At 37.9% G+C, this 25,605-nt stretch overlaps 1 protein-coding gene across 34 annotated transcripts in view; it reads right to left on the reverse strand.

The window, feature by feature from the left end:
* RIMS2 (regulating synaptic membrane exocytosis 2) overlaps positions 1-25,605 on the reverse strand; it is a 614,335-nt gene that overhangs the window by 407,685 nt on the left and 181,045 nt on the right. For 33 of the 34 annotated variants that reach the window (XM_086695440.1, XM_086695424.1, XM_086695433.1 and 30 more), the window contains one exon: positions 21,780-22,090. In XM_086695440.1, the coding sequence (XP_086551566.1) occupies positions 21,780-22,090 (311 nt within the window). Of the gene's footprint in view, positions 1-21,779; positions 22,091-25,605 lie in introns of those variants that run through there. The other variant, XM_086695431.1, reaches the window with a different exon arrangement.

Genomic DNA, 25,605 nt, shown 5'->3' on the forward strand with positions numbered 1-25,605 from the left:
TCCTTTTGCTTCTTCCATCTCATCTCATTGACCCAGTCAGGAAAGGTTCTCTACTTTTAAGAACCCAAATGAGTAGACTGGACTCATCTAGAAAATCCAAGATAATTTTCCCATCTCAAGATCTATGGACATCTTTAGAGACCATTATTCTGTCTACCACAGAATATAATGCAACAATAGACTAATATCCCTACATAAACAAATCTTTTCAAATGTAGCATCTAAAGCACCACATCATTTATGTAATTTAAAACATGTACATACACAATACAAGATTTTTTTATTATGCAAAGATCCATATTTAGGTGGGGAAAAATACAACAGAAAAGCCCTATAGGGATCACTTAACTGCCATAAACTGATAAATATGACTAACAAAACTTACATCTGAGAACCAAAATAAAGAGTGGCAGAAGAGATATTAATGATCTAGGAACATCAACACTATACAAGTTTCTTTCCTACTATTTTTATATCATGCTTTATCATCTTCTGTCTTTAAATTTTTTTCATTAAAATTCTGTTAAAGTTTTAACAAACCTATAAAACCTTCCCCAAAGTGCCCTATGTAATTCCATCATTTAAATGTGTTCATTTAATTCTTTAATTCCATAGATTTCTTATTATTTATTTATTTAATTTTGAGAAAGAGAAAGCTCAAGCAGGGGAGGGGCAGAGAGACGGGGAGAGAGAGAATCTCAAGCAGGCTCCACACTGTCAGCGCAGAGCCCAACATGGGGCTTGATCTCACGAACCATGAGATCATGACCTGAGTCGAGATCAAGAATTGGACACGTAACCGAATGAGCCACCCAGGCACCCCTCTAAGTCCATATATTTCTCAGTTATATTTTGTTACATTTGTTTTTTACCAAATTCAAATAGTTAGATGACTACATCATTAGTCCTGACTTCCTGGATTATAAATTCTTATGGCATAAAACATCTTCTACCTTTTTTGTATTTCTCTTTCTATATGAGTGTTATAAAATATATACTTAAAAAATATTATAGGCTAAGTAGCTGAAGTGATATTTGCTGCAATATAGTTCCATGCAGAGCTTTCTACAAGTCCAACAAGTACGATGCATGATTTTCATTAGATACCACATAGAAAGCCCCCAAGAAGAATAGGGAGATGATGTAATGTATTGTCAACGTCAGGACTTTTTTTTTTTTTTTAATTTTTTTTTTTCAACGTTTATTTATTTTTGGGACAGAGAGAGACAGAGCATGAACGGGGGAGGGGCAGAGAGAGAGGGAGACACAGAATCGGAAACAGGCTCCAGGCTCTGAGCCATCAGCCCAGAGCCTGACGCGGGGCTCGAACTAACTCACGGACCGCGAGATCGTGACCTGGCTGAAGTCGGACGCTTAACCGACTGCGCCACCCAGGCGTCCCCCAACGTCAGGACTTTTGAGAGTAGAGTAAGTGCTCTTAAAAATTATGCTGGGACAACAGGTATAAGCCAGAACTGACCCTAACAAATGGGGATATAGGTCACCTTACCCGAAAATAGACTGAAGAACCTGGAAAACAGCAAGATATTTAGTCACATTCGATAAACTGAAGCTAAAATGTGATGGGTCAAAGCAAACATGCATAAGAACTGCTTTAAAAAAATACATTAAAGCACCTAAAATGCTCCATCATCACTGTAGGTGTCCAAGGAACAAGACTATACCAGACATCAGTCTTAAAGGAGGTTAGTTCTTTTACGCAGGTTAACGTGTTCTTACAAAGACATTACCAAAAGAATTATTCTAAAGGGCACAGAAAAATACAGTACTGGATTACATAAATAAATTCAATTTTCGTAAACATAGCATAATTGGAACAGGTAAATGGTATGAAAAAGCCCATTGGTGGGGGCGCCTGGGTGGTTCAGTTGGTCAAACGACCAACTCTGGATTTTGGCTCAGGTCCTGATCTCATGGTTTGTGAGACTAAGCCTCGCATGGGGCTCTGGGCTGACAGAGCAGAGCCTGCTTGGGATTCTCTCTCCCCATTCTCTCTGCCCTTCCCCTGCTCTCTCTGCCCTTCCCCTGCTCGCTCCCTCTCTCTCTCTCTGTCAAAATAAATAAATAAACTTTAAAAAGAAGAAAAGAAAAGAATCAGTTATCTACTTGTCTTTTCAGTGATTTATTTAAATTCATTCCAATTTGACTAATAGTCATTGAGTGCCTACGATTTCTAGAACCTAAACCAGGCATGCTTGGACACAAAGATGTAAAAGACAGTATACTTTAAAGTTGCTCAAAATTTAATAAGAGGGAAACAAGTTGATAGAAGGTCAGATGATGGTAAGTGCTATAATAGAGGTGCACTTGAAAGCAAAAAATATCATTCTTGCTGGAAAAAAAATAATGGAAAGCTTCGTGTAAGTAGGGATATTTAGGCTAAGATTCGAAGAAAAAGTAAGATCTAGGTGGAAATGCCAAGGTACACCCTTACTCAAGGATCTTGGCACTTACGCTTTCTCTGCCTGGAGTGTTCTTCCTCCGGATAACCACATGACTTACTTCTTCACCTCTTTCAGGTCTTAACTCGATGTTAAGGTGTTCCCTAACTCTAATTTAAAATTGTTAATCATCCCTCCTCCCCCTCAAAAAAGTCCCTTTCTCTCTTCCCCTGTATTATCTTCCTCTGCAGCACTGAGGCCAGAGCGTAGGAGGTCCCACTCACATCTAAGGGAATGGCGCCCCCTGGCGTTCTCCACACACACATAGCCTCCAACACACAGGCCTCCAGTTGTATCACTATCCAGTTAACTAGTTATTTCTTACCTTTTTGTCTTCCCCAACTAAAAAGCAACCTCCATGAGGGATTTTGTCTATTTTGTTCCCCGCTATACCCTGGGCACCTAGAAAACTGTCTGGCACACGACAAACAATAAATATTTGTTAAATTAGTATATGCATAGCTAGAACAGAATTCTAGATAAAGAGGTACAGCATGAGCAAATACTCTAAATTTGAAGAATAAAAGATACTTTTTAAATTTATTAGTTATCTACTATGGCTGTATTATAGGTTGCATGAGGCATAAAGTGATAGGAGATGAGGTTAAAAAATACAGATAATTAGTGAGCCTCGAAAAATTGAATGATAGGATTTTGAGCCAGAAAAATGTATGTTTCAAATGAAACTATACCTCTGATTTTGGAATCTTGAGAAACCATTTTAGTATAAAAAAGGGTATCTTAAGCCCCACCTTACATTCTTGTGGGAATTAAAATTAAACGCCTTACATTTTTTTCTCGCAGAGCCTAGAACATAGTAGGTAATCAACGGATGCTAACGTCCCTTAGAAAACTAAGGATATCGGGGCGCCTGGGTGGCGCAGTCGGTTAAGCGTCCGACTTCAGCCAGGTCACGATCTCGCGGTCCGTGCGTTCGAGCCCCGCGTCGGGCTCTGGGCTGATGGCTCAGAGCTTGGAGCCTGTTTCCGATTCTGTGTCTCCCTCTCTCTCTGCCCCTTGCCCATTCATGCTCTGTCTCTCTCTGTCCCAAAAGTAAATAAACGTTGAAAAAAAAATTAAAAAAAAAAAAAAAAAGAAAACTAAGGATATGAAATTTAAGTACAAAATGGGAAGGTATCAAACGAGAGGAAATGAATGACTTCGTTATATCTGTACTTTTAAAATCCTTGCTCTGGTGGGGATGCAAGCTGGTGCAGCCCTCTGGAAAACAGTATGGAGGTTCTTCAAAAAAACTAAAACAGAACTACCCTACCACCCAGCAGTTGCACTACTAGGTATTTATCCACAGGATACAAGTGTGCTGTTTCGAAGGGACACATGCACCCCCATGTTTATAGCAGCACTATCGGCAACAGCCAAAGTATGGAAAGAGCCCAAATGTCCATCAATGGATGAATGGATAAAGAAGATGTGGGATATATATGCAATGGAGTATTACTCGGTAACCAAAAAGAATGAAATCTTGCCATTTGCAACTATGTGGATGGACCTGGAGGGTATTATGCTAAGTGAAATTAGTCAGAGAAAGACAAAAATCATATGACTTCACTCATATGAGGACTTTAAGAGACAAAACAGATGAACATAAGGGAAGGGAAACAAAAATAATATAAACACAGGGAGGGGGACAAAACAGAAGAGACTCATAAATATGGAGAACAAACAGTGTTACTGGAGGGGTTGTGGGAGGGGAGATGGGCTAAATGGGCAAGGGGCACTAAGGAATCTACTCCTGAAATCATTGTTGCACTATATGCTAACTAATTTGGATGTAAATTTTTAAAAATAAAAAATAAAAAATTAAATTAAAAAAAATAAAAATAAAATAAAATAAAATCCTTATTCTGGAAGGAAAGTAGAGAATGGAGAAAAGCAAAAAAACTGAGACCCAGAAAACCAGAAAGCAAGAAACAATACCTCAACAGGGCAGTGATATCCATAACTGGAAAGGAAGGGTTGAATACAAGAGATATAGTAAAGATGCAGTTGGCCAAGCACCTAAATAAATATTCCCGGAATATGAAAATCAAGAGAAAGAGGGTTAGAAAATACTATGTAAGTATCTTAACTTGGGCAGCAGGATGATTGATGGTACATCAAGAGCTGGGGAATGACAACAGAGCTGCCCCTTTGGGAGGAAACACACACTTAGATTTAGAACATTTTGATTTTGAAATATTTATGAAACAAAAAGTAAGACTGTACAGCCTGCAATTGTAAATACAAGTCTGGCACATGGAGATCTCAGAACTAGACACAAACATTTTGGAATAAATATAATATTCACCTAGGAAAGGCAATGATACACCAGAAGTTCTGTTTTTCACACTCTCCAGTGCCAGCTTAATCCACTGAGTAGTCCTATAGCCATCTCTGCAACTAGAATCAAGTCATTTTGCTTCAGGGGCACACCTTTGCCATCTGGTGGCAAAAATGATAAATGATAAATATCCTTGATCATTCAAAAGCTGAACTCTCTTATCACTTATCAGTGCCATTTCCAGCAATATATTACAGGGAAAGAATATTTCATACTTCATTTCTAACACAATTGCTATTTCTCTTCTCACTTTTTGCTCTGATCACTAACACACCCAAACTATATAGCTGGAAGAAGTATTTTTTAGTACAGTTTTTTGGGTTTTTTGTTTGTTTGTTTGTTTTTGTATTTATTTATTTTTGAGAGACAGAGAGAGACAGAGCACAAGTGGGGGAGGGGCAGAGAGAGAGGAAGACACAGAATCTGAAGCAGGCTCCAGGCTCTGAGCTGTCAGCACAGAGCCCCAACGTGGGGGCTCGAACTCACAGACTGTGAGATCATGACCTAAACCGAAGTCAGATGCCTAACCGACTGAGCCACCCAGGCACCCCAGTTTATTTTTTTGAGAGAGACAGAGACAGGAGACAGAGCACGCGAGCTGGGGAGGGGCAGAGAGAGGGAGAGGGAGAGAATCCCAAGCAGGTTCTGCACTGTCAGCGTGGAGCCTGACGCCTGGTTCAAACTCACGAACTGCGAGATCATAACCTGAGCCTAAGCCAAGAGTCTGATGCTGAACTGACTGAGCCACCCAGGAGCCACTGAAAGAAGTATTATTGGTAAAAATATAACCTCCCTACTCTCCAGAACCTTCCCACTTTTCCACAATTCACTCATTGCATATTCTAAGATACATCACAAGTTACTTAGCTAAATAACTATGAAATTTAATGTATTACTAGAGCTCAGTTGCCAAGTATCTTACTTTCAATGACTAACAGTTTGAATTGCTTCTGTACCAGAAATGGACTTTTGAAACTAGATACATGCTTGAACAGACTGATAAATAGAACAGTACAGAACATCTATAAATATACCTTAAAATACAATAATTCAATGTGTGATAAAAATGGCATCTCAAATCAGTGGGATGAAAAGATTCACCACTCAATAAACAGTTGTGGGACAAAGAGTAACCACATATATAAAAAAGTAAGGTTAGATCTGTAACTCACACCATAGTCTAATAAGTTTCTGATAGATCACTGTTTCATAATGTAAAAGAAAAATCATAATAGTATTAGGAGAGGTCAAAGGGATATTTTTAATCTTAGTGAAAAGACAGCAACAACAAAGGATTCGACTATACCCCTCTCCATTGAATATATATATAAATAGCCAATAAGCACAAGAAAAGATGATCAATATCATGAGTCATGAGGGAAATGCAAATCAAAACCACAACAAGATAAAATTTCACATTCACAAGCATGACTGTAATAGAAAAGACAAGAAAATTGAAAAGATATGGCCACACAAAAACTTGCATAACAGCACTATTCATAATAGCTCAAATGTGGAAACAACTCCAATGTCCATCAACTGATGAATGGCTAAGTAAAATGTGGCATATTCACCCAATGAAATATTATCCAGTCATAAAAATGAATGAATTACTGATTCCTGCTCCAACATAAATGAACCTTGAAAACATTATTCTAAGTGAAAGAAGCCAGACACAAGAAGCCATATATTGTATGATTCCATTTTTATGAAATACCCAGAATAGGCAAATCCTGGGAGGTATAGATTGGTGGTTGCCAGGGAGTGGAGGGCAGGGGAGAATGGTGACTGACTGCTCATGGGTATGGAGTTTCTTCTGGTGATAGTAGAACTGCTCTGGAATTAGTGGTGATGGTTGCCCAAATTCACAAATATACTAATCCACTGAATTGTATAATTTAAAGGGTGAATTCTACCTCAAGTGAATTAGATCTCCATTTTTTAAAAAGTAAATGGGAGTCATAAAAGAAAAAAATCCCAAACACTGTAAAAGACATGGTTATGTGTATGCACTGGAAAAAGGACAACATAAGCAAAACCAAATGACAATAACAAACTCAGAAAAAACATTTGCAATCTCAGGCAAGCAGAAATCCCCTACAGTTCCTGCCACCTGGTATAAACACCTTGTGTTATCCCCTCCTTTTGAGTGTTGGTGGGATCTGTGAGTATGATGGGATTATCATTCCCATACATTATATGACAAAAGTGAGGTGATTTTGTAGATATGATTAAGGTCCCTACTCAGTTGACTTTAAGTTAATGAAAAAGAAAATTATGAGAGGTGGGCTTGATTAAGCAGAAAGTTAACAACCCTTTAAAAGAGCTTATAGAGGTCAGAGACAGAAGTCAAAAAGATTCACAGCAATATAGACATTCTCCTGTTGGTTCGAAGAAAAAAAAAACTGTCATGCTATGGGAAGGGACACTTGGCAAGGAACAGTGGGTGGCCTCTAAGAGCTGGGAGCCTCAGCCATACAATTTCAAGGCATTCAATTTTGCCAATAATCAGTGAGCTTGGAAAAGGACCCTGAGCATCAGATGAGACTACAGCCCCAGCCAACACTTTGATTTCAGCCCAGTGAGACTCTGAGCCAAGGATCCAGCTAACCTTTCCCCTGATCTTGACCCATGGAGCTGTGAGATAATAAATTTAAATTATTTTAAGCCATTAGGTTTTACACGGCAATAGAAAGCTATATACAATCCACTGCACCAAGAATTCTCTTCCATAATATACATAGAGATGCTAAAAATCCATTTATTTTTTAATGTTTATTTATTTTTTTTAATTTTTTTTTACATTTATTCATTTTTGAGAGACAGAGAGAGACAGAGCATGAGTGGAGAAGGGGCAGAGAGAGAGGGAGACACAGAATCTGAAGCAGGCTCCAGGCTCTGACCTGCCAGCACAGAGCCCGACGTGGGGCTTGAACTCACGAACCGCGAGATCATGACCTGAGCCGAAGTCAGACACTCAACCAACTGAGCCACCCAGGCGCCCCATAATGTTTATTTATTTTTGAGAGAGAGAGTGAGCAGGGGAGGTGTAGAGAGAGGGGGCGAGGGGACAGAGGACTCGAAGCAGGCTCTGCGCTGACAGCAGAGAGCCCAATATGGGGCTCAAACTCGCAAACTGTGAGATCACGGCCTGAGCGGAAGTTGGACACTCTACACTCAACCAACTGAGCCATCCAGGTGCCCTGAGATGCTAAACATTCATTCAGATAAAGACTAACAGAAAAACGGGCAACAGAGTTAAAAAAGAAAAAAAGGAATACAAATATTCTTCAACATATACAAACACGCTCAACTTGATTCATCTATGATACAAGAAAGATGAAAAGTTCTATAACTTTGGAGTGCCTGGGTGGCTCAATTGGTTAAGCGTCTGACTTGGGCTCAGGTCACAATTTCACAGTTTGTGGGTTCAAGCCCCGCATCAGGCTCTCTGCTCTCAGCACAGAACCCACTTAGATCATCTGTGTCCCTCTTTCTCTGCCCCTCCCCCACTGGTGTTTTCTCTCTCTCTCTCTCTCTCTCTCTCTGAAAATAAATAAACTTAAATAAAAAAGGTCTATAACATTGTGTTGGCTAAAGAGTTAGAAAGCAGTAACTAAATTGTTGACAGAAGAATAGATTGGTACATGCTTTATAGTAAGCAATATAGCAATGCCTACAAAAAATTAAAACTGCACATACATTTTTACCAAGTGATCACAATTGTGGAAATTTTATTTTATCTTATAGATATGCTACCTATATGTACCACATATACATGAGATTATTTATTACAATAGTGTTTATAATAGCAAAAAATTGGCAATAACCTAAATGTCTGTCATAGGGACTAAATAATTTTGACACACCCATTAAAAGTAATGATAGGGGTGCCTACGTGGTTCAGTGGGTTAAGCATCCAACTTGGCTCAGGTCATGATCTCATGATTTGTGGGTTTCAGCCCTGTAACAGGCTCTGTGCTGACAGCTCACAGCCTGGAACCTGATTCAGATTCTGTGTCTCCCTCTCTCTCTGCCCCTCCCCCGCTGTGTCTCTCTCTGTCTCTCAAAAATGAATAAATGTTAAAAAAAAAAAAAACTTTTCAATAAAGTAATGATAAAACACACTCATCATGTACTAGCAAAAAAAAAAAAAGATCTCCAACATACACACACACACACACACACACACACACACACACACGTATATATGTATGTGTATACAATGTATCATTTTAAAGGAATAAATATATATACATATGTAAATATGTATATGTATACCCCTACATTTGAAGAGAACGTTTATAAAAATTTACACAAACAAAATCCCAGTGGTTGTACAGGAAAAAGAAACGGAGTGAGTAGGGTATGGAATAGGTATATAAAATAGGGAGATACCATACAGAAGAAGAAATACATCTTGAAGCATACGAAAATCCTTCTCCATGAGCTCAGAGGTCTTAAAATTTACTCTCAAAAAAAAAAAAAAAAAGTTCAAAAAGAAAATGCAAATCAAAAACGGGGGTAATTAAACAAGATTTATTTATTTATTTATTTATTGAGAGGGAGGGAGAGAGAAAAGCAGGGCTCACCCAATGTGGGGTTCGTGCTCACCCGAAGTGGGACTCGAACTCATGAACCGTGAGATAATGACCTGAGACGAAATCAGATGCTCAATGACTGAGTCACCCAGGCGCCCTCAAACAAGATCTTAAACCATATTTTAAATCAGCATTACAATCTTTCAAGTGCAATAATACTAAGTCATTTTGAACAAAATAACGTCTAACACTTCCTGTTAAAGAAAAAATAAATTTAATCTAATTTTACTAAAAATATGTGTTTTTCATATATTATTCATTTTTTTTTACTTCTAACCTATGAAGAAATGTAAGCTTTTTAAAAGTATCAAAACTATGGTGAGAATTAATATCAAAAGACAGGATAACTCCAAATTCCATGCTGTAAATGAGTTCAAGAGTTGTTACTCTTGCCTCGCATCCAGTTTAAGAGGCACAAAACATAAAATTCTACTTATATCCTTTTCAGCCAGGGTAATCTTGTTATGGTCCACTAGCAAGATCAATTTTGTTATTCAGTGTCAGATCAAAATGCCTACAGCCCATCCTAAAATACTTTTATATGTGTACCATTATGTACATAATCAAATGGTGAGACATTTTAATAGCTTTCAAATGGCAGACTTTATAATTATGTTCTAGCTATCTCCACCCCAATTAGCATAAATCTCAATTCAACTATGTGTTATCCTGGACCTTAACCATATTTTCATAGCAAAGTTTCGTTTCTTGACTACTGAATCTCCTATAAGTTAGCTTTAAGCTAACGTATTGTATGAATTCCCAAGCATTATCTAAAATACATATGCCAATAATGTACTGATTTTCAATATGAAGGCTACTACAAACTCCTTTCATTCAATTATTTAACAAATTGAACATTTTGAACAAACTGAATTATTAAACAAATTCTATGCGTGGTCATTTTCCCCACCATGTAGAACAGTTGAGCACTAAAAACCTTTTTGGAGACATACGGGAATAAAACAGACAAAGCTAAGAAACAGAGACAAGATACCGAGATCAAGTTCATAGTATTTGAGTCCATCACTCCAGTTATTCATAAGGTCTATCCTCATTCTTTTCCTGGGGGTTCTGTTAGACACTCCAATGCCCTTATGATTCACCCCCCTTTTTCTTAAGCTATTTTATAATTCCATTCATTCAGCATTTTGACAAGTATTCACTGAGCACCACTGTGTGTCAATTACTGTGCAAAGTGCTACGTTTACATTAGTGAAAAAGATACACATGACTCTTGCATCAGGAAATTTACTTTGCTCAATTCCTCCCTTACTTTTACAGAGAAAATTTTCAATGTCTTTTAAAATGCTTTTTAGAACGTCAGCATTTACTGGTGCAGTGAAGTTCTTTTCTTTTCTTTTTTTAATATAACTTGTTGTCAAATTGGCTTACATATAGCACCCAGTGCTCATCCCAACAAGTGCCCTCCTCAATGCCCATCATCCATTTTGAAGTTCTTCTTCAAATGGAGTCAATAATTTACTTTTTGGGTGCCCCACCGCCAAAAAATTCTTGTGATGGAAATGACTAAAATTAGTTTTAAAGAACTAACATCAAAAGAAAAGTCATGCTTGACAGAATGACATGTAAAATACACCTTGTGTATCTGTATTATTTTGTCATCTTTAGATCTTCTTAAAGTAACTAATTTCTAAAATAGATGTTGCTTCTTCACCAGATTTTATTTTCCTTTTTGAATTCACGTTTTCAGTGACTATGAGCCCTCTGGTGGAAGGCAAAGAAAACAAAAATTTTGTGCAAATTACACGTTGCTCAGTAAGAATGCATTTTCTTTTTTTGGCACCTTGCTGATGAAATAGTTATTGCAAAATTTTTAAAAATCACAAAATAATAAAATACACAAATAGTTGTAGGCTCATACTATACAATAAATGCCAATACCACTGTAGGAAAAAACATTCAGACCACCTTCTTATGCACTCTATGATAATACTGTTCAGCCTCTCTTTCCTGAACATATTTCACATACAACTAACCTACAATTTCTGAAGTCTCCCACAAACGTGACTTCCTGCATCTCAAATGCTAATGAATGAGCCATGACAAAACAGGCCTCTATACCAAAGGGCAAGTGCAGGAACAATGTCAAATATTCCTCCCACCACCACCAGTGACCTTTAGATCACACTTCGTTTTGTCAGTGAGCGCCTTGCCTCCTGCTCTTAAAGGAGATAAGTTAACTATCTTGTGTCTGAAAAGTAAGGGGAAGGATGGACTCTGGCTGGCTGTATTTCAGATGAGAACTCTGTTCACTGCACAGGCATCCCACACAGAATGAAATCAGGAGCTTTAAGTACAAAGTCGAATCCTACCAAACTTACCCAACTTATTTTAATGCAACTCTTAATGAAACACTTCACATAAAAATCCCAGGATAAATGCCAACCTATGCAGGCTTCCAGGAGAGAACAGGTATAAACTGGGACTGTCCTAAGTGTAATGGCAGAGAGTGCAATTCCTTTTACAGGTCACTTAAATAAGGAAACTTGAGAATGGTTCAAGTTTAATTCAGCTGAAATAGAATTAAAAATTCCTTGTCACCTAAATATTGACATTAGATAAATTCCAAGAGAAAGGCTGACTTTTTACACTATGGAACCGACTAAAATATGTTAAACATTTAAAAAAAAAAAAGACATAGCTTATCTTTCAAAGCTCATATCATATTCTTTTTTTTTTTTTTTTAATTTTTTTTTTCAACGTTTATTTATTTTTGGGACAGAGAGAGACAGAGCATGAACGGGGGAGGGGCAGAGAGAGAGGGAGACACAGAATCGGAAACAGGCTCCAGGCTCCGAGCCATCAGCCCAGAGCCTGATGCGAGCCCGACGCGGGGCTCGAACTCACGGTCCGCGAGATCGTGACCTGGCTGAAGCCGGACGCTTAACCGACTGCGCCACCCAGGCGCCCCGCTCATATCATATTCTTAAAAATAAGTCTCTTAAGTGGTGGCCATATAAGGAAACGTCATTGTATATCTTCAAGTCTACTGTTTGATCATTCTGCCAATAAAGTCCAGGATTAGTCTGTCTAGAGGTTTAATGACTCATGGATCTCAAAGAATCAGCTTCTGGCTTCATTGTTTCTATTTTCTCTTTCACTGATTGCTGCTTTAGTTTTTGTTTTCTTTATTCTGCTTACTTGGGTTTAAATTGCTTTTCTTTTCTAAGTTTCCTAAGGTGGAAACTGACATCAATGCTTTGAGACCTTTCCTATTTTCTAATATAAGTGTCTATTGCTATAAACTCTGCCCTAAGTACTGCTTTAGTGGCAGCCTACAAATTCCACGGTATGTTTTCATGTTAATTCAATTAAAAATGTTTTCTATCCTCTTTTTTGAAATCTTCTTTGATCGTTAGGTTATTTAAGAGTACGTTAATTAGCTTCCATATATTGGGGGATTTTTCCATAGATCTTCCTGTCACTGATTTCTAATTGAATGCCATTGTGACCAAAGAACATATCTTTTATTACTTGGATTTGTTTCATGGCCAAAATCTGGTCTATCTTGGTTACCGCTCTGTGTATCCCTAATAAGAATGAATATTCTGCTGTTTGGCGGACTGTTCTATAAACATCAATTAGGTCAGGTTACTTGATACTAATGTACAAGTCTACTCTGTCTTTGCTGATTTTCTGCCTACTTGTTCTATTAGTTATTAAGACAAGGGTACTGAAATCTCCAAATATAACTGTGGATTTGTGTATCTCTCCTAAAAGTTTTACCAGTTTTTGCTTCATATATTTTGTTTGTCCTTTATTTAAAGTGTGTTTAACTGGTGGTTACCAGAGGGGAGAAGGGTGGGGGGCAGGTTAAATGGGTGATGGGTATTAAGGAGGGCACTTGTTGTGATGAGCACTGGGTACTTTATGTAAGTGATGAATCACTAAATTATACACTTGACACTAATATTACACTGTACGTTAACTAACTGGAATTTAGATAAAAATCTGAAGAAACAAAGAATTGGTCACTATGTTTTCAAGTTTTTCTTAGGACGCTTCATGCTCTCCTCTCCTTCGAGGACCCAAATTACATGTATATTAAATACGTGATACTGTCCCACTGGTTGTGATTCTTTCACTTACAAATTATTTTACTCATTTTTATCTGTATTTCATTTTGCATCATTTCTATTGGTTTGTCTTCAATTCTCGAATCCTTTCTTCCTCAGTACCTAATTTTCCATTATCCCCATCAAATATATTTTTCATTTCAGATATTATAATTCTCATCTCTACAAATTCAATTTGGGTTTTATTTTTTATATCTTATTAATCTCTAATTTACTTTTTAAAATTGTATGGGATACAATTCTAATAACTACTTTAAAGTTTTTCTTGCTAATTCTGCCATCTGTATCACTTCTGGGTTGACATCCTGTGTCTAATTACTTTCTCATTATTGATTGTGTCTTCCTACCATTTTGTATGCCCAGTTATCTTTGGATGTCAAACATCGTGAACTTTATCTTGTTGGGTACTGAATACTTGTGTATTCCTATAAATCTTCTTGAACTCCTGGGAGGCAGTAAAATTACTTAGAAACAGTCTGATCTCTTCAGGTCCTGTTTTTATGATCTGCTATTCTGTCCCTCAGCAGTGCTCGTTTTACCATTAATTATTCCCCATTGCAAAAGCAAGACTTTCCAAAATACTCTACCCACTGTTTCAGGAATCTTGAGGTTTGCTAGTCTGGCCACAAGGAACAGACATTATTCTTGGTCCTGGGTGAATGCAGGCCCGTGTTCCCTCTCATCATTTTGGATGACTCTTTCCCTGGCCACAGTTGCCAATCATTACTCCACTGAATACACAAAAAGAACCCTCTTCAGATCTCCAAGGTATCTTGCTGTTCATCTGTCTCCTCTCTGGTATTCTGTCTAGCAAACTGTAGTTGCCTTGGTTTCCTGAAGCCCTCAGAACTGTCTCCTCAACTCAGGAAGACCTCTGGGTTCTATACTCTTGTCCCTGTGCAATAGCCTGAAAACTCTCTCAAAGCAGCATGCTAGGGCAATCATGGAGCTCACTTTGTTTATTTACCACCTTTCAGGTGTTATTCTCCTTGATTGCCTAATGCCAATTTCTAAAAAAACACTGCTTCAAATATATTGTCTATTTTTTCAGATGTCTGAGGCTGAAGGGTAAACCCCGGCCCTATTACTCCATCTATACTGGAAGCAAAAGTCTTAAGCATATATTTTAACTACTACTTTTACTTTAAAATAATGAAATAAATGTTGCACAGCAAAGGAAACAACCAACAAAACTAAAAGGCAACCTATGGAACGAGAGAAACTATTCGCAATTGACATATCTAATAAAGGGTTAGTATCCAAACTATATGAAGAACTTCTAAAACTTGACACCCCAGAGCCAAATAATCCAATTTTTAAATGGGCAGAAAACATGAATAGACATTTTTCCAAAGAAAACATACACATGACCAACAGATCATGAAAACATGCTCAACATCACTCACCATCAGGGAAAGACAAATCAAAACTATAATGAGATATCACCTCACACTTGTCAGAATAGCTAAAATTAACACAAAGAACAAGTATTGGTGAGGATGTGGAGAAAGGATTCCCACTGCTGGTGGGAATGCAAACTAGAACAGCCACTGTGGAGAACAGTATGGAGGTTCCTCAAAAAGTTAAAAATAGAACTACCCGGGGCGCCTGGGTGGCTCAGTCGGTTGAGCGTCCGACTTTGGCTCGGGTCATGATCTCACAGCTCATGAGTTCAAGCCCCGTGTCAGGCTCTGCACTGACAGCTCAGAGCCTGGAGCCTGCTTTAGATTCTGTGTCTCCCTCTCTCTCTGCCCCTAACCCACTCGCATTCTGTCTCCGTCTCTCTCAAAAATAAATAAACATTTAAAAAATTTAAAAAAAAAATAGAACGACCCTACAATCTAGCAATTGTACTACTAGATACTTACCCAAAGAATACAAAAATACTAACTCAAAGGGATACATGCACCCTGAAGTTTACATCCAAAGTGTCCATCAACTGATAAATGCATAAAGAACATAGATAGATAGATAGATAGATAGATAGATAGATAGATAGATAGATAGAATGGAATATTACTTGGCCGTAAAAAAGAATGAAATCTTGCCATTTGCAATGACATGAATGGAGCCAGGGAGTATTATGCTAAATGAAATAAATCAGTCAGAGAAAGACAAATACAGTATGATTTCATTCATATGTGGAACATAAGAAACAAAACGAATGTGCAAAGTGGGGGAAAAAAGAGAGGGGGGAAATCCAAGAAGCCGACTCTTTAGAGAACAAACTAATGGTTACGAGAGAGGAGCTGGGTGGGAAATGAGGTGAATAAGTGATGGGGATTAAGGAGTGCACTTGTGATGAGCACCGGGTGATGTATGGAAGTGTTGAGTCACTATATTTTACACTTGAAACTAATATTGTACTGTATGTTAACTAATTGGAATTTGAATCAAAAATTTTTAATGAATTAATTATTTAATCAAATGTCACAAAAGTACTGGTAGGTTATAAAATTTTTTTTTCAACATTTATTTATTTTTGCGACAGAGAGAGACAGAGCATGAATGGGGGAGGGGCAGAGAGAGAGGGAGACACAGAATCGGAAACAGGCTCCAGGCTCCGAGCCATCAGCCCAGAGCCTGACGCGGGGCTCGAACTCCCGGACCGCGAGATCGTGACCTGGCTGAAGTCGGACGCTTAACCGACTGCGCCACCCAGGCGCCCCACTGGTAGGTTATAAACACCAGACAATAAGGAAATTACAATGATTACAAAACTCCTAAACTTTCATTACACTTAATTTGCCTTAAAGCTTTACATTTTAGATCTAAGATAATCACCTTGTATTTTTATTACTGTCTTGTCGTCACTTATAGCTGGTAGCATACTCACCATCTAACAAAATTCACTGAAATGTAACTGAGTCATATGACATTGTTAAAATTTTCCAGTCAGAACAAATGCTTAAGAATCTGGCATGCCTAACAACAGATGTTGGCGAGGATGCAGAGAAAGAGGATCCCTCTTGCACTGCTGCTGGGGATGCAAACTGGTGCAGCCACTCTGGAAAACAGTATGGAAGTTTCTCAAAAAATTAAAAATAGAACTACCTTATGACCCAGCAATTGCACTACTAGGTATTTATCCAAGGGATACAGGTGTGCTGTTTCGAAGGGGCACATGCACCCCAATGTTTATAGCAGCACTATCGACAACAGCCAAAGTATGGAAAGAGCCCAAATGTCCATCGATGGATGAATGGATAAAGAAGATGTGGTATATATATACAATGGAGTATTACTCAGCAATCAAAAAGAATGCAATCTTGCCATTTGCAACTATGTGGACGGAACTAGAGGGTATTATGCTAAACGAAATTAGTCAGAGAAAGACAAATATCCTATGACTTCACTCATATGAGGCCTTTAAGAGACCAAACAGATGAACATAAGGGAAGGGAAACGAAAATAATATAAAAACAGGAAGGGGGACAAAACATAAGAGACTCTTAAATATGGCGAACAAACAGAGGGTTACTGGGAGGGGTTGGGGGAGGGAGGGGTGGGCTAAATGGGTAAGGGGCACTAAGGAATCTACTCCGAAATCATTGTTGCACTATATGCTAACTAACTTGGATGTAAATTTAAAAAAATAAATTAAAAAGGAAAAGAATGAAATCTTGCCATTTGCAACTACATGGATGGAGCCAGAGAGTATTATGCTAAGCAAAATAAGTCGGTCAAAGAAAGACAAATATCATATGATTTCACCCATATGTGGAATTTAAGAAAAAAAACAAATGAGCAAATGGGAAAAAAAAGAGAGAGAATCCAAGAAACAGACTCTTAACTATTAGAGAACAAACTGATGGTTACCTGAGGAGAGGTGGGCAGGGGGATGGGTTAAATAGGTGATGGGTATTAAGGTTAAATAGGTGATGGGTATTAAGGAGTAAATCTTCCATCCCAAGCCCTCTTTGTAAAACAAATATTTGTTAACATCCCCTTGACCATCTTGAAAATGAATTCAGAGGTAAAAAATCTAACTATATATGTACTACGTAAGATATATATTCCTAACTGTATAATAAAGAAGAAATAAATAAGAAGTGTATTTTAAACACTTCTTTTTTTTTTTCAACGTTTATTTATTTTTGAGACAGAGAGAGACAGAGCATGAACGGGGGAGGGTCAGAGAGAGAGGGAGGCACAGAATCCGAAACAGGCTCCAGGCTCCGAGCTGTCAGCACGGAGCCCGACGCGGGGCTCGAACCCACGGACCGCAAGATCGTGACCTGAGCCGAAGTTGGACGCTCAACCGACTGAGCCACCCAGGTGCCCCAAAAGTGTATTTTAAAAAACAACATATTTAAATAAGTAAATGCTCAGCCACCATGTCGTAATAAAGGAGCCAGGGGCTTGCAACCACACGAATGTAGTCCATCTGCCACCAGGTAGCTGGTTTCCACCTTCTGACCCCCACTCAATAAATATGTCAGAACTCGGGGCACCTGGGTGGCTCAGTCGGTTAAGTGTCTGACTTCGGCTCAGGTCATGATCTCATGGTTCATGAGTTCAAGCCCTGTGCTGGGCTCTGTGCTGACATCTCAGAGCCTGGAGCCTGCTTCAGATTCTGTGTCTCCCTCTCTGCCCTTCTTCTACTTGCTTGCTCTCTCTCTCTCTCTCTCTCTCTCTCTCTCAAAAATAAACATTAAAAAAAATATGTCAGAACAGTATCTTCCAAGAACCTTACGCGTTCACTTATATATGCCTCTTAGTAGCAATGGTACAGAAGACAACTGTCACTGAGCTATTAAAGGCCACTGGTGTTTCCCTTCCTAAGATATTCTTAGACGCCTCACTACTGGCCTTCACTACAAGTATTGGCATCACTTGTTAGAAATACAGATTTTCAAGCCCTACCTCAGACCTACCGAATTAAAATCTATACTTTAATAAGATCACCACATTATAGTATGTAAATTAAAGACTGAGAAGCCACTGGGCATTCCTGAGGGGCATGACAAAGGGTAAGCCAACTGTACATAATTTTTTAAATGGTTATTTCAAAACTTATTCTGAAATTAAAAAAAACATATTTGAAAACCTCTAACAATATTTTACCTCCAAATTGATAATAAGTATTTACCATGTTATGAATAAACTAAGTAAATGCTTATTAACTAAAAACTAAGATCTAGGGCCAACTGATACTCATTCACTCAATAAATACTAAGGGTCTATGCGTAAAGCACTGTGCCAAAACCTGGGAGGGAAGAGGTCATAAAACAGGTCAAAACTACCCCAGAATGCAGTTAAAGATCAAACTGAGACGCCTTAAAAGAAAAATAAGTAACATACTTTTGTATCTGTCAAACACAATTCTAAGATCCACAGAGATTTAAAATAATTGAATCAAATCTTCTCTTTTTGTGCCCACCAGTTTCTGAATGGTATTGAGGAAACAAATCACTAATAATACTTTAAACTGAAGTTATATTCCTTATCAGTAGCTCCACTTCACAGTCCAACTCAAACTGCTCAAAGATCCACTCTGGTAAGAAAGAGAATAGATAAGGACAAAAAAGGAGCAGCAGAGAGATGGGGGGAGGGGGTGTTACCCAGACAAACAGGAAGGAAAGAAAGAGAGAGAGAGGCTAGGCGGCAGACAGGGAGAGAGCAGAACAAGAAAGCAGGCTTAACTGAAATAATTTAAACAGTAACAAAAGAAAATGGGCAAAGAAAGGAGACATCAGCAGAACAAAAGAGCTAACTACTCTCTAGGGTAGGAGTTGGCCAACAGTTTCTGTAAAGGGTCAGAGAGTAAATACTTTAGGCTATGAGAGCCATATGGTCTCTTGTAACTACTCAACCCTGGAGATGGAACTGAAAATAGCCATAAACAAGAAGTGAATGGAAAGGTATGGCTGTGTTCCAGGAAATCTTTATTTGGGGGGGGGGGGGGGGGGAAGAACAGGTGGCAAGCCAGATTTGGCTTCAGGGCGTAGTTTGCTGACCCATGACCCACCCCATGCCCTAGGGGAAAGAATTCACTGGGTTCATACATACACACTTAACAAAACAAATTGCTGTCGAATCTGCATTTAATAATGATAAAACAAATGCTCTTTTTTTTTTTTGCTCATAATACTTTGCCAATGAAAGAAGAGTTCAGAGATAATATTGAAAGATATCTTTGTTCTCATCACCACCTTCTACAGAGATTAGAGATGTGCTTCTATCTTCCTTACAAAGATGAATTAATCATTCATAAACTTATTGGATTTATTTTAAACGTCTACAACTTCCTGATGATATACATTCCAAAACTTAATCGTCTATTATGTGATCCAATGTTTTAGTATTTCCCTTTATTCTTCCTGAACCTATCTTTCTAAAGTCCAAAGGAGGGGCGCCTGGGTGGTGCAGTCGGTTAAGCGTCCGACTTCAGCCAGGTCACGATCTTGCGGTCCGTGAGTTCGAGCCCCGCGTCAGGCTCTGGGCTGATGGCTCAGAGCCTGGAGCCTGTTTCCGTTTCTGTGTCTCCCTCTCTCTCTGCCCCTCCCCCGTTCATGCTCTGTCTCTCTCTGTCCCAAAAATAAGTAAACGTTGAAAAAAAAAAATTAAAAAAAAAAATAAAAATAAAATAAAGTCCAAAGGAGACTATCTCATGCATCTATCTAGTTTTTGCAGAATGTGTCTATGCTCTCACTATTCATTTGACTTATTCATTAAAAATGTGTTAGAAATTCTTTAAAAATTCTATCTCCATTGGTTATCATCTATCTTTTTATCCAAGTTCATATACCATGACCATGATAGTTGTCATTTTACAGACTTTATTGATTTCTAAAGTCCTCGTATAACAGACACTGCCACAGTCCCAATCCACACTGCCTCATCATCTACCAGTCCCTGCATAGCAAAGTCTTACTATATCTCCCTAAGTGCTTTCTCTAGCCAAAAGAACCTGCTTGGAGAATGAGTTCCAAAGAGTTAACACCCTCCAAGAACAACCCTAGACCGATAACAAAGGAGAGGTAGGGTTTATAAATACCTCATCTCCTTGCCCATTAGGTAAGATAACTGTGAGGCCATTCTACCCTGCCTCCGGGAAGTCCCACTAAAATTGAGACTCCTTTGCCAAAAGAGGTAATCTGCTCTTGAATGTGCAGTATTGTGTTTTTTCTCTTAACTGGATCATTGCTCACTCCTCTACACGTGGTGTCTGGGATTGCCTTCCAAATTATCTTGTCTGCCTAAGGTGGACCTCAATCAAACTAAGAGGGTCCTCTAAACTCAAAATCCTTGGGTTCCTGAGATTTTACACTGAGACATGTTCAGAGTATTTCAGCCATGAAACCACCACTGTTTTCCCCAAAGATAGGATTACCTTGTTTCACTTTTGCTAGTTTTCAAAAGAACTGGTGAAGCCAGTTAATAATCATTTTATTATTCTCACAAGACACAGCAGCACATTACGGTGGCAACTTTAGGCACAATATAAGGTGACTCCCAGTTATCTTACCTGTGACAAATGAATGCTCAGAACCCAACATCCTGTTAGTATAATTTTAGATTTGTTTTTCCTCAAATGCATGACTTTGTACGTAGTCACACAGAAATTTATGGGCCACTTCTGGACAACAGAAGTAGTATAAACCAGATATATTATTCAGATTTTTTTAGTTTTCAATTCAAATAGGAATACGGTATAGAAAAATAATCTTCCCATGAAATTTTTTCATTCTCCCCTTTCAAAGGTAGGAAATATAGAACCATAAATACTATTTATAAAGTCTCATATTTTGAACATGAAGAAGCCAACAGAATTGATCCCAAGTAGCCCACAGATACAGAAAACTCATGAAACCCTTTTGTCTATTTGCCTCCTTGGGAAACTACCTCCACCTTCAGCCTAATGTAGAAGTTCTAGAGACATCAGTAATTTTCCCCATTCTCTTACCTCCCACTTGTGGTTAGTCCGTTCCATCCTACCTCTCTAAAATGTCTTAAAACTGTCTCTTCTTCATTCCCACTGCTCTTATCCCAGTCTGCCTTTCCTATGCCAATAACCTTCTATCTAGTCTGTTTTATTTCATTTCTTCATTCTGGAAAATCAGATAACCTAACGCTCCCTCATTAAACCTAACATTGTTCAAACCTCTAATAGCTCAAGTCCTAAACATCACTTTCAGCATTTATATAAAACAAATGGACATTTACATGACATTTAGATAACTCGTTGCCTAAACATTTCAATGTATTTGTATTTCTGTTTGGAATGAAGATTAAAAATAATGTTTACCTAAAGATTAAACAAAATGTTTACCTGTCTGAAGCTATGTCACTGGCAATTTGGTGCTTCACTCCTGACCCATTTTTAATAGAATCCTGTCTTGTGAGCCCATGAGATCGACTTTTCTCCACTGCAGGTACAGATAAGTCACCTGAGGGTCCTTGGAACTGGGCCTGCTCATGCAGTTTTGCCTTCTTCTCCTGAGGTGCCTCCTCGTTCCGCAGTCCTCGGAGAACCTTTTGATCAGGTTGCTGTGGTGTGTTAGATCCACTGTTATAAAACCATGCTCCTGATTTAGTGAGGATTTCTTGTTGTTTTCGGCACAAATTACATACCCACATAACCTGCACACGAATACACAGGGAAAAAGATTAGTGTTTCCAAAAGTTAAAACACAAATAAAAAGACAGTTCAAACCAACAAAAAATTACATGGTTATCCTTTCTCAGGTTAAAATGTAATCCAGACTAAATGCTAATATTAATTCTATCACATATCCTTTCTTTTAATTTTGTCCGAGTAATTATAATGAAACAATGCTAACTGACAGCAGAAATACGAAACGAGAGCACCAAATTACTAGTTGTTTATCTGTAGTCTTTTCAATTACTTTTTATTTAAATGAGGAGCACGGTATAGTATAGAGAAAATGGATTTTGAGGCTAGACAGACTTGGGTTTAAATACCAACTCCAAGATTAGAAACTTTGCAACTTCGAACAAGGCAATAAACCTTCGTATCTATAAAACTTAGCTTCCTTAATGATACAATAGAGAAATAGGGATGATAATGCTTGTTTTCCTATATTGTTTTGAGAACTGAAGGTTGGAAATAATTTATACAAAATGTCTAGCACAATGCTTGGTAGATGCTAGACTTCCAGTAGATCACCTACCTACCGGGAATGAGGCTAATCTATCATCAATTAACTATATTATAAGCTTCTTAAAGGGGCATTTATTTCTTTGAAGTAGCTCCTAATCGCTAACATAAAGCTAGGAACATTGTTGCTCTTCAATAAAAACCTATTAGTTGCCCAATTTATAGAAGGACACTTGTTTTTATTCTTATTATAAGAAAAATTTACCACTGTAACCATTTTTAAGTGCTTAGTTCAGTAGTGCTAAGTATATTCACATAGTTGTGAAATATATCTTCAAAACTTGTTCATCTTGCAAAACTCAGTCTATTAAACAGCAAATCCCTTTCTCCCTCTCTCCATCCCCAGGTAACCACCCTCCTACACTTGAATTTTTTCAAGATCAAGTGTAGATATAGATATCACATAGATAGGTTTTTCAGACTCTAGAAATCTAAGAATATTACAGCTGGTATTTGTGTGACCAGAAAATCTTCACCCTCTTCTAAGAAATCTTTTTCTATTATTCAGAAAAAAATAAAATTATATATTCATGAAATAAAAGGTGAGTTCATACTTCAAGTGAGTATTTTCTGATGTTTATGTCAAAACTGAATCTTACACAGCTCTCAAGATTACTAAACACTTCTTCATATTTTAAATAACTTATAATAGTGATAGATAATTGCAGTAAAAAGAAGATTCATTATGGTGTTTTCAACTGATATAAGGATGTTTCTGTAAAATGCCATTTACAATTTTTAATTGCCCTTATTCTTGTTCATATTGCTTGTATAATCCATATCATGCATTGTACTTAATCATTTTTTATTATTTTGTCATCTCTTTGAATGTATATACATTTCTTTTTTCCCCAATTAAATTCAAAGCTCATTGGGGACAGGGTTTATATCTTCTATTTGCATAAAGAGACACTATCAAGCACAGGACAGTAAGACCTTCTAATTGCTTGCTAACTTGAATTTTGTTTGAAACCTTTCTTGGGGAAAGATAGTAAGATATCTGATATTATTACACTAAGATATATGTTTCACTGATTTCCAAAGGGATTAGTCATCAATAATGTCAACATATACGTGTGCCTATTTTATTTTTATAATAAGAAAGCATTTTTGAAATGAAAATAACAAAATATCACTCAAAATTTAAAAAAAAACTACCTCATAATACAAATTTCTTTTGTTTTGAATGTTCATGAAATGTATCTCTCAGAAATCAAATTTCAACCAAATTCTTCAGGCTTTTGATGCCACCTTGTGACAAAAGTCAGTATTGCAGCTCTCTCTTAAAAGTGAAAGGTAAACTAAATAATAGAACCACAAAATGATGTTCAAATAAAGTTTGAATCTCAACTTTCGTTTTATTTTAAATAAATAACTATTCATATTATAGTGATAATAGAAGCCACCTGATTTCACAATATGAATTCATCTGGAATAAGTCAGAATACTGAGGATTAATATCCTTTGTGCCTGCTAACTGACTATAAAACAGAGTTCGTGAGTCAGACAACTTCCAATCACAATCATCTGCAGAAACAACCTGCTTCATTATTTGTCACAAGTAGGTTACTTAACTTCTTCTGGAACAGAGATTCTTGAAGACTATCCTCTGGGACACACAACAGCATCAGGATCACCAGGCCCCATTCCAGACAGGAATTCTGGGACAGGACCCAGAAATCTGTGATTTTTTTTTTTTTTTTTTTTTGGTCAAATCCTACAGGTGATTCTGATGCCTGATAAAGTTAGAGAACCATTGGTTGAGGCAGAGATTCCCAGCTTGATACGAGGAACGGGTTACAGGTGTGCTCCCCAGTGACTATGGAAGGCCATGAGCCGCCTTCCCAATTTACCTCAGTGTGAACTATTCAGCATCCAAATGGTGACAGCAACATTTCTGTGTAGCCCCAAATTAGAAAAAGACTAGGAAGAACTGTGGGCCTCGTTTTCCTCATCTGTTAACACCCAGCAGACACTAATATGAGATAAATGAGCACGAGGCACGAAGGATGATGTTGGATTCCTGTTAAAGACTCTCACTGCGCTAACACTTTTCCTATACTCTCTGGGATACCCACACTGGCTGCTCCTTTTCTGACTAGACACTCTGTCCCCTCCTAAACTGCCAGCTCTTAGTAGTCTCATATCCTAATACCCGATTCACTTTCTTCTCTTCTTTTGCTATCTCCTCTCATTCTTGGATTAATAGTTTATTCATCTTAAAAGTTCAGTAAACAGGGGCTCCTGGGTGGCTCAGTCGGTTAAGCATCTGACTTCAGCTCAGGTCACTATCTCACGGTCCAGGACTTCGAGCCCCGCGTCGGGCTCTGAGCTGATGGCTCAGAGCCTGGAGCCTGCTTCCGATTCTGTGTCTCCCTCTCTCTCTGCCCCTCCCCCATTCATGCTCTGTCTCTCTCTGTCCCAAAAATAAAAAAATAAAAAACGTTAAAAAAAAAATTCAGTAAACAAATCCACTCACTTGAAGTAGTACAGAGGCTGACACTTTCACTTGAAGCCCCTCACGCACAGAGCAACTTAACTTATACACTGAGCATATGGGACTCCATCTCACAAACACATACGCATATGCATATGTGACTTGTAACGAACCGGTTATGAAACTATTAATGTCTATTAGAGGTGAGTTATGTATCTATGAAACAAAATTAAACTAATTTGGGAATAAAATCACAGAGTTTTGTTAATGCAACCCTTTAAGCAGTTAGGTTAATCAGCAAGTGTATCATATGATGAAGGCTGTTAAAAAATATCTCAGTAATATGTACGCTTGGAAATAGTCATGGTTGGGGCCTATTAGTTTTGCTGATCTTCGCAAATATCAAACACACCGAAGCCCTGAGAATACAAAGACATATCGAATTCAAAATTATAAGGCATTATTACCTTCGTTTCTAAATATGCCAAAATTTTCAAAGTAATATAGCAATATTAAGAGAAGGAATGCTCTCTAATGACC

This window comes from Puma concolor, chromosome F2, assembly GCF_028749965.1.
Source record: "Puma concolor isolate L17-30 chromosome F2, mPumCon1.1.hap2, whole genome shotgun sequence".
Taxonomy (NCBI): domain Eukaryota; kingdom Metazoa; phylum Chordata; class Mammalia; order Carnivora; family Felidae; genus Puma; species Puma concolor.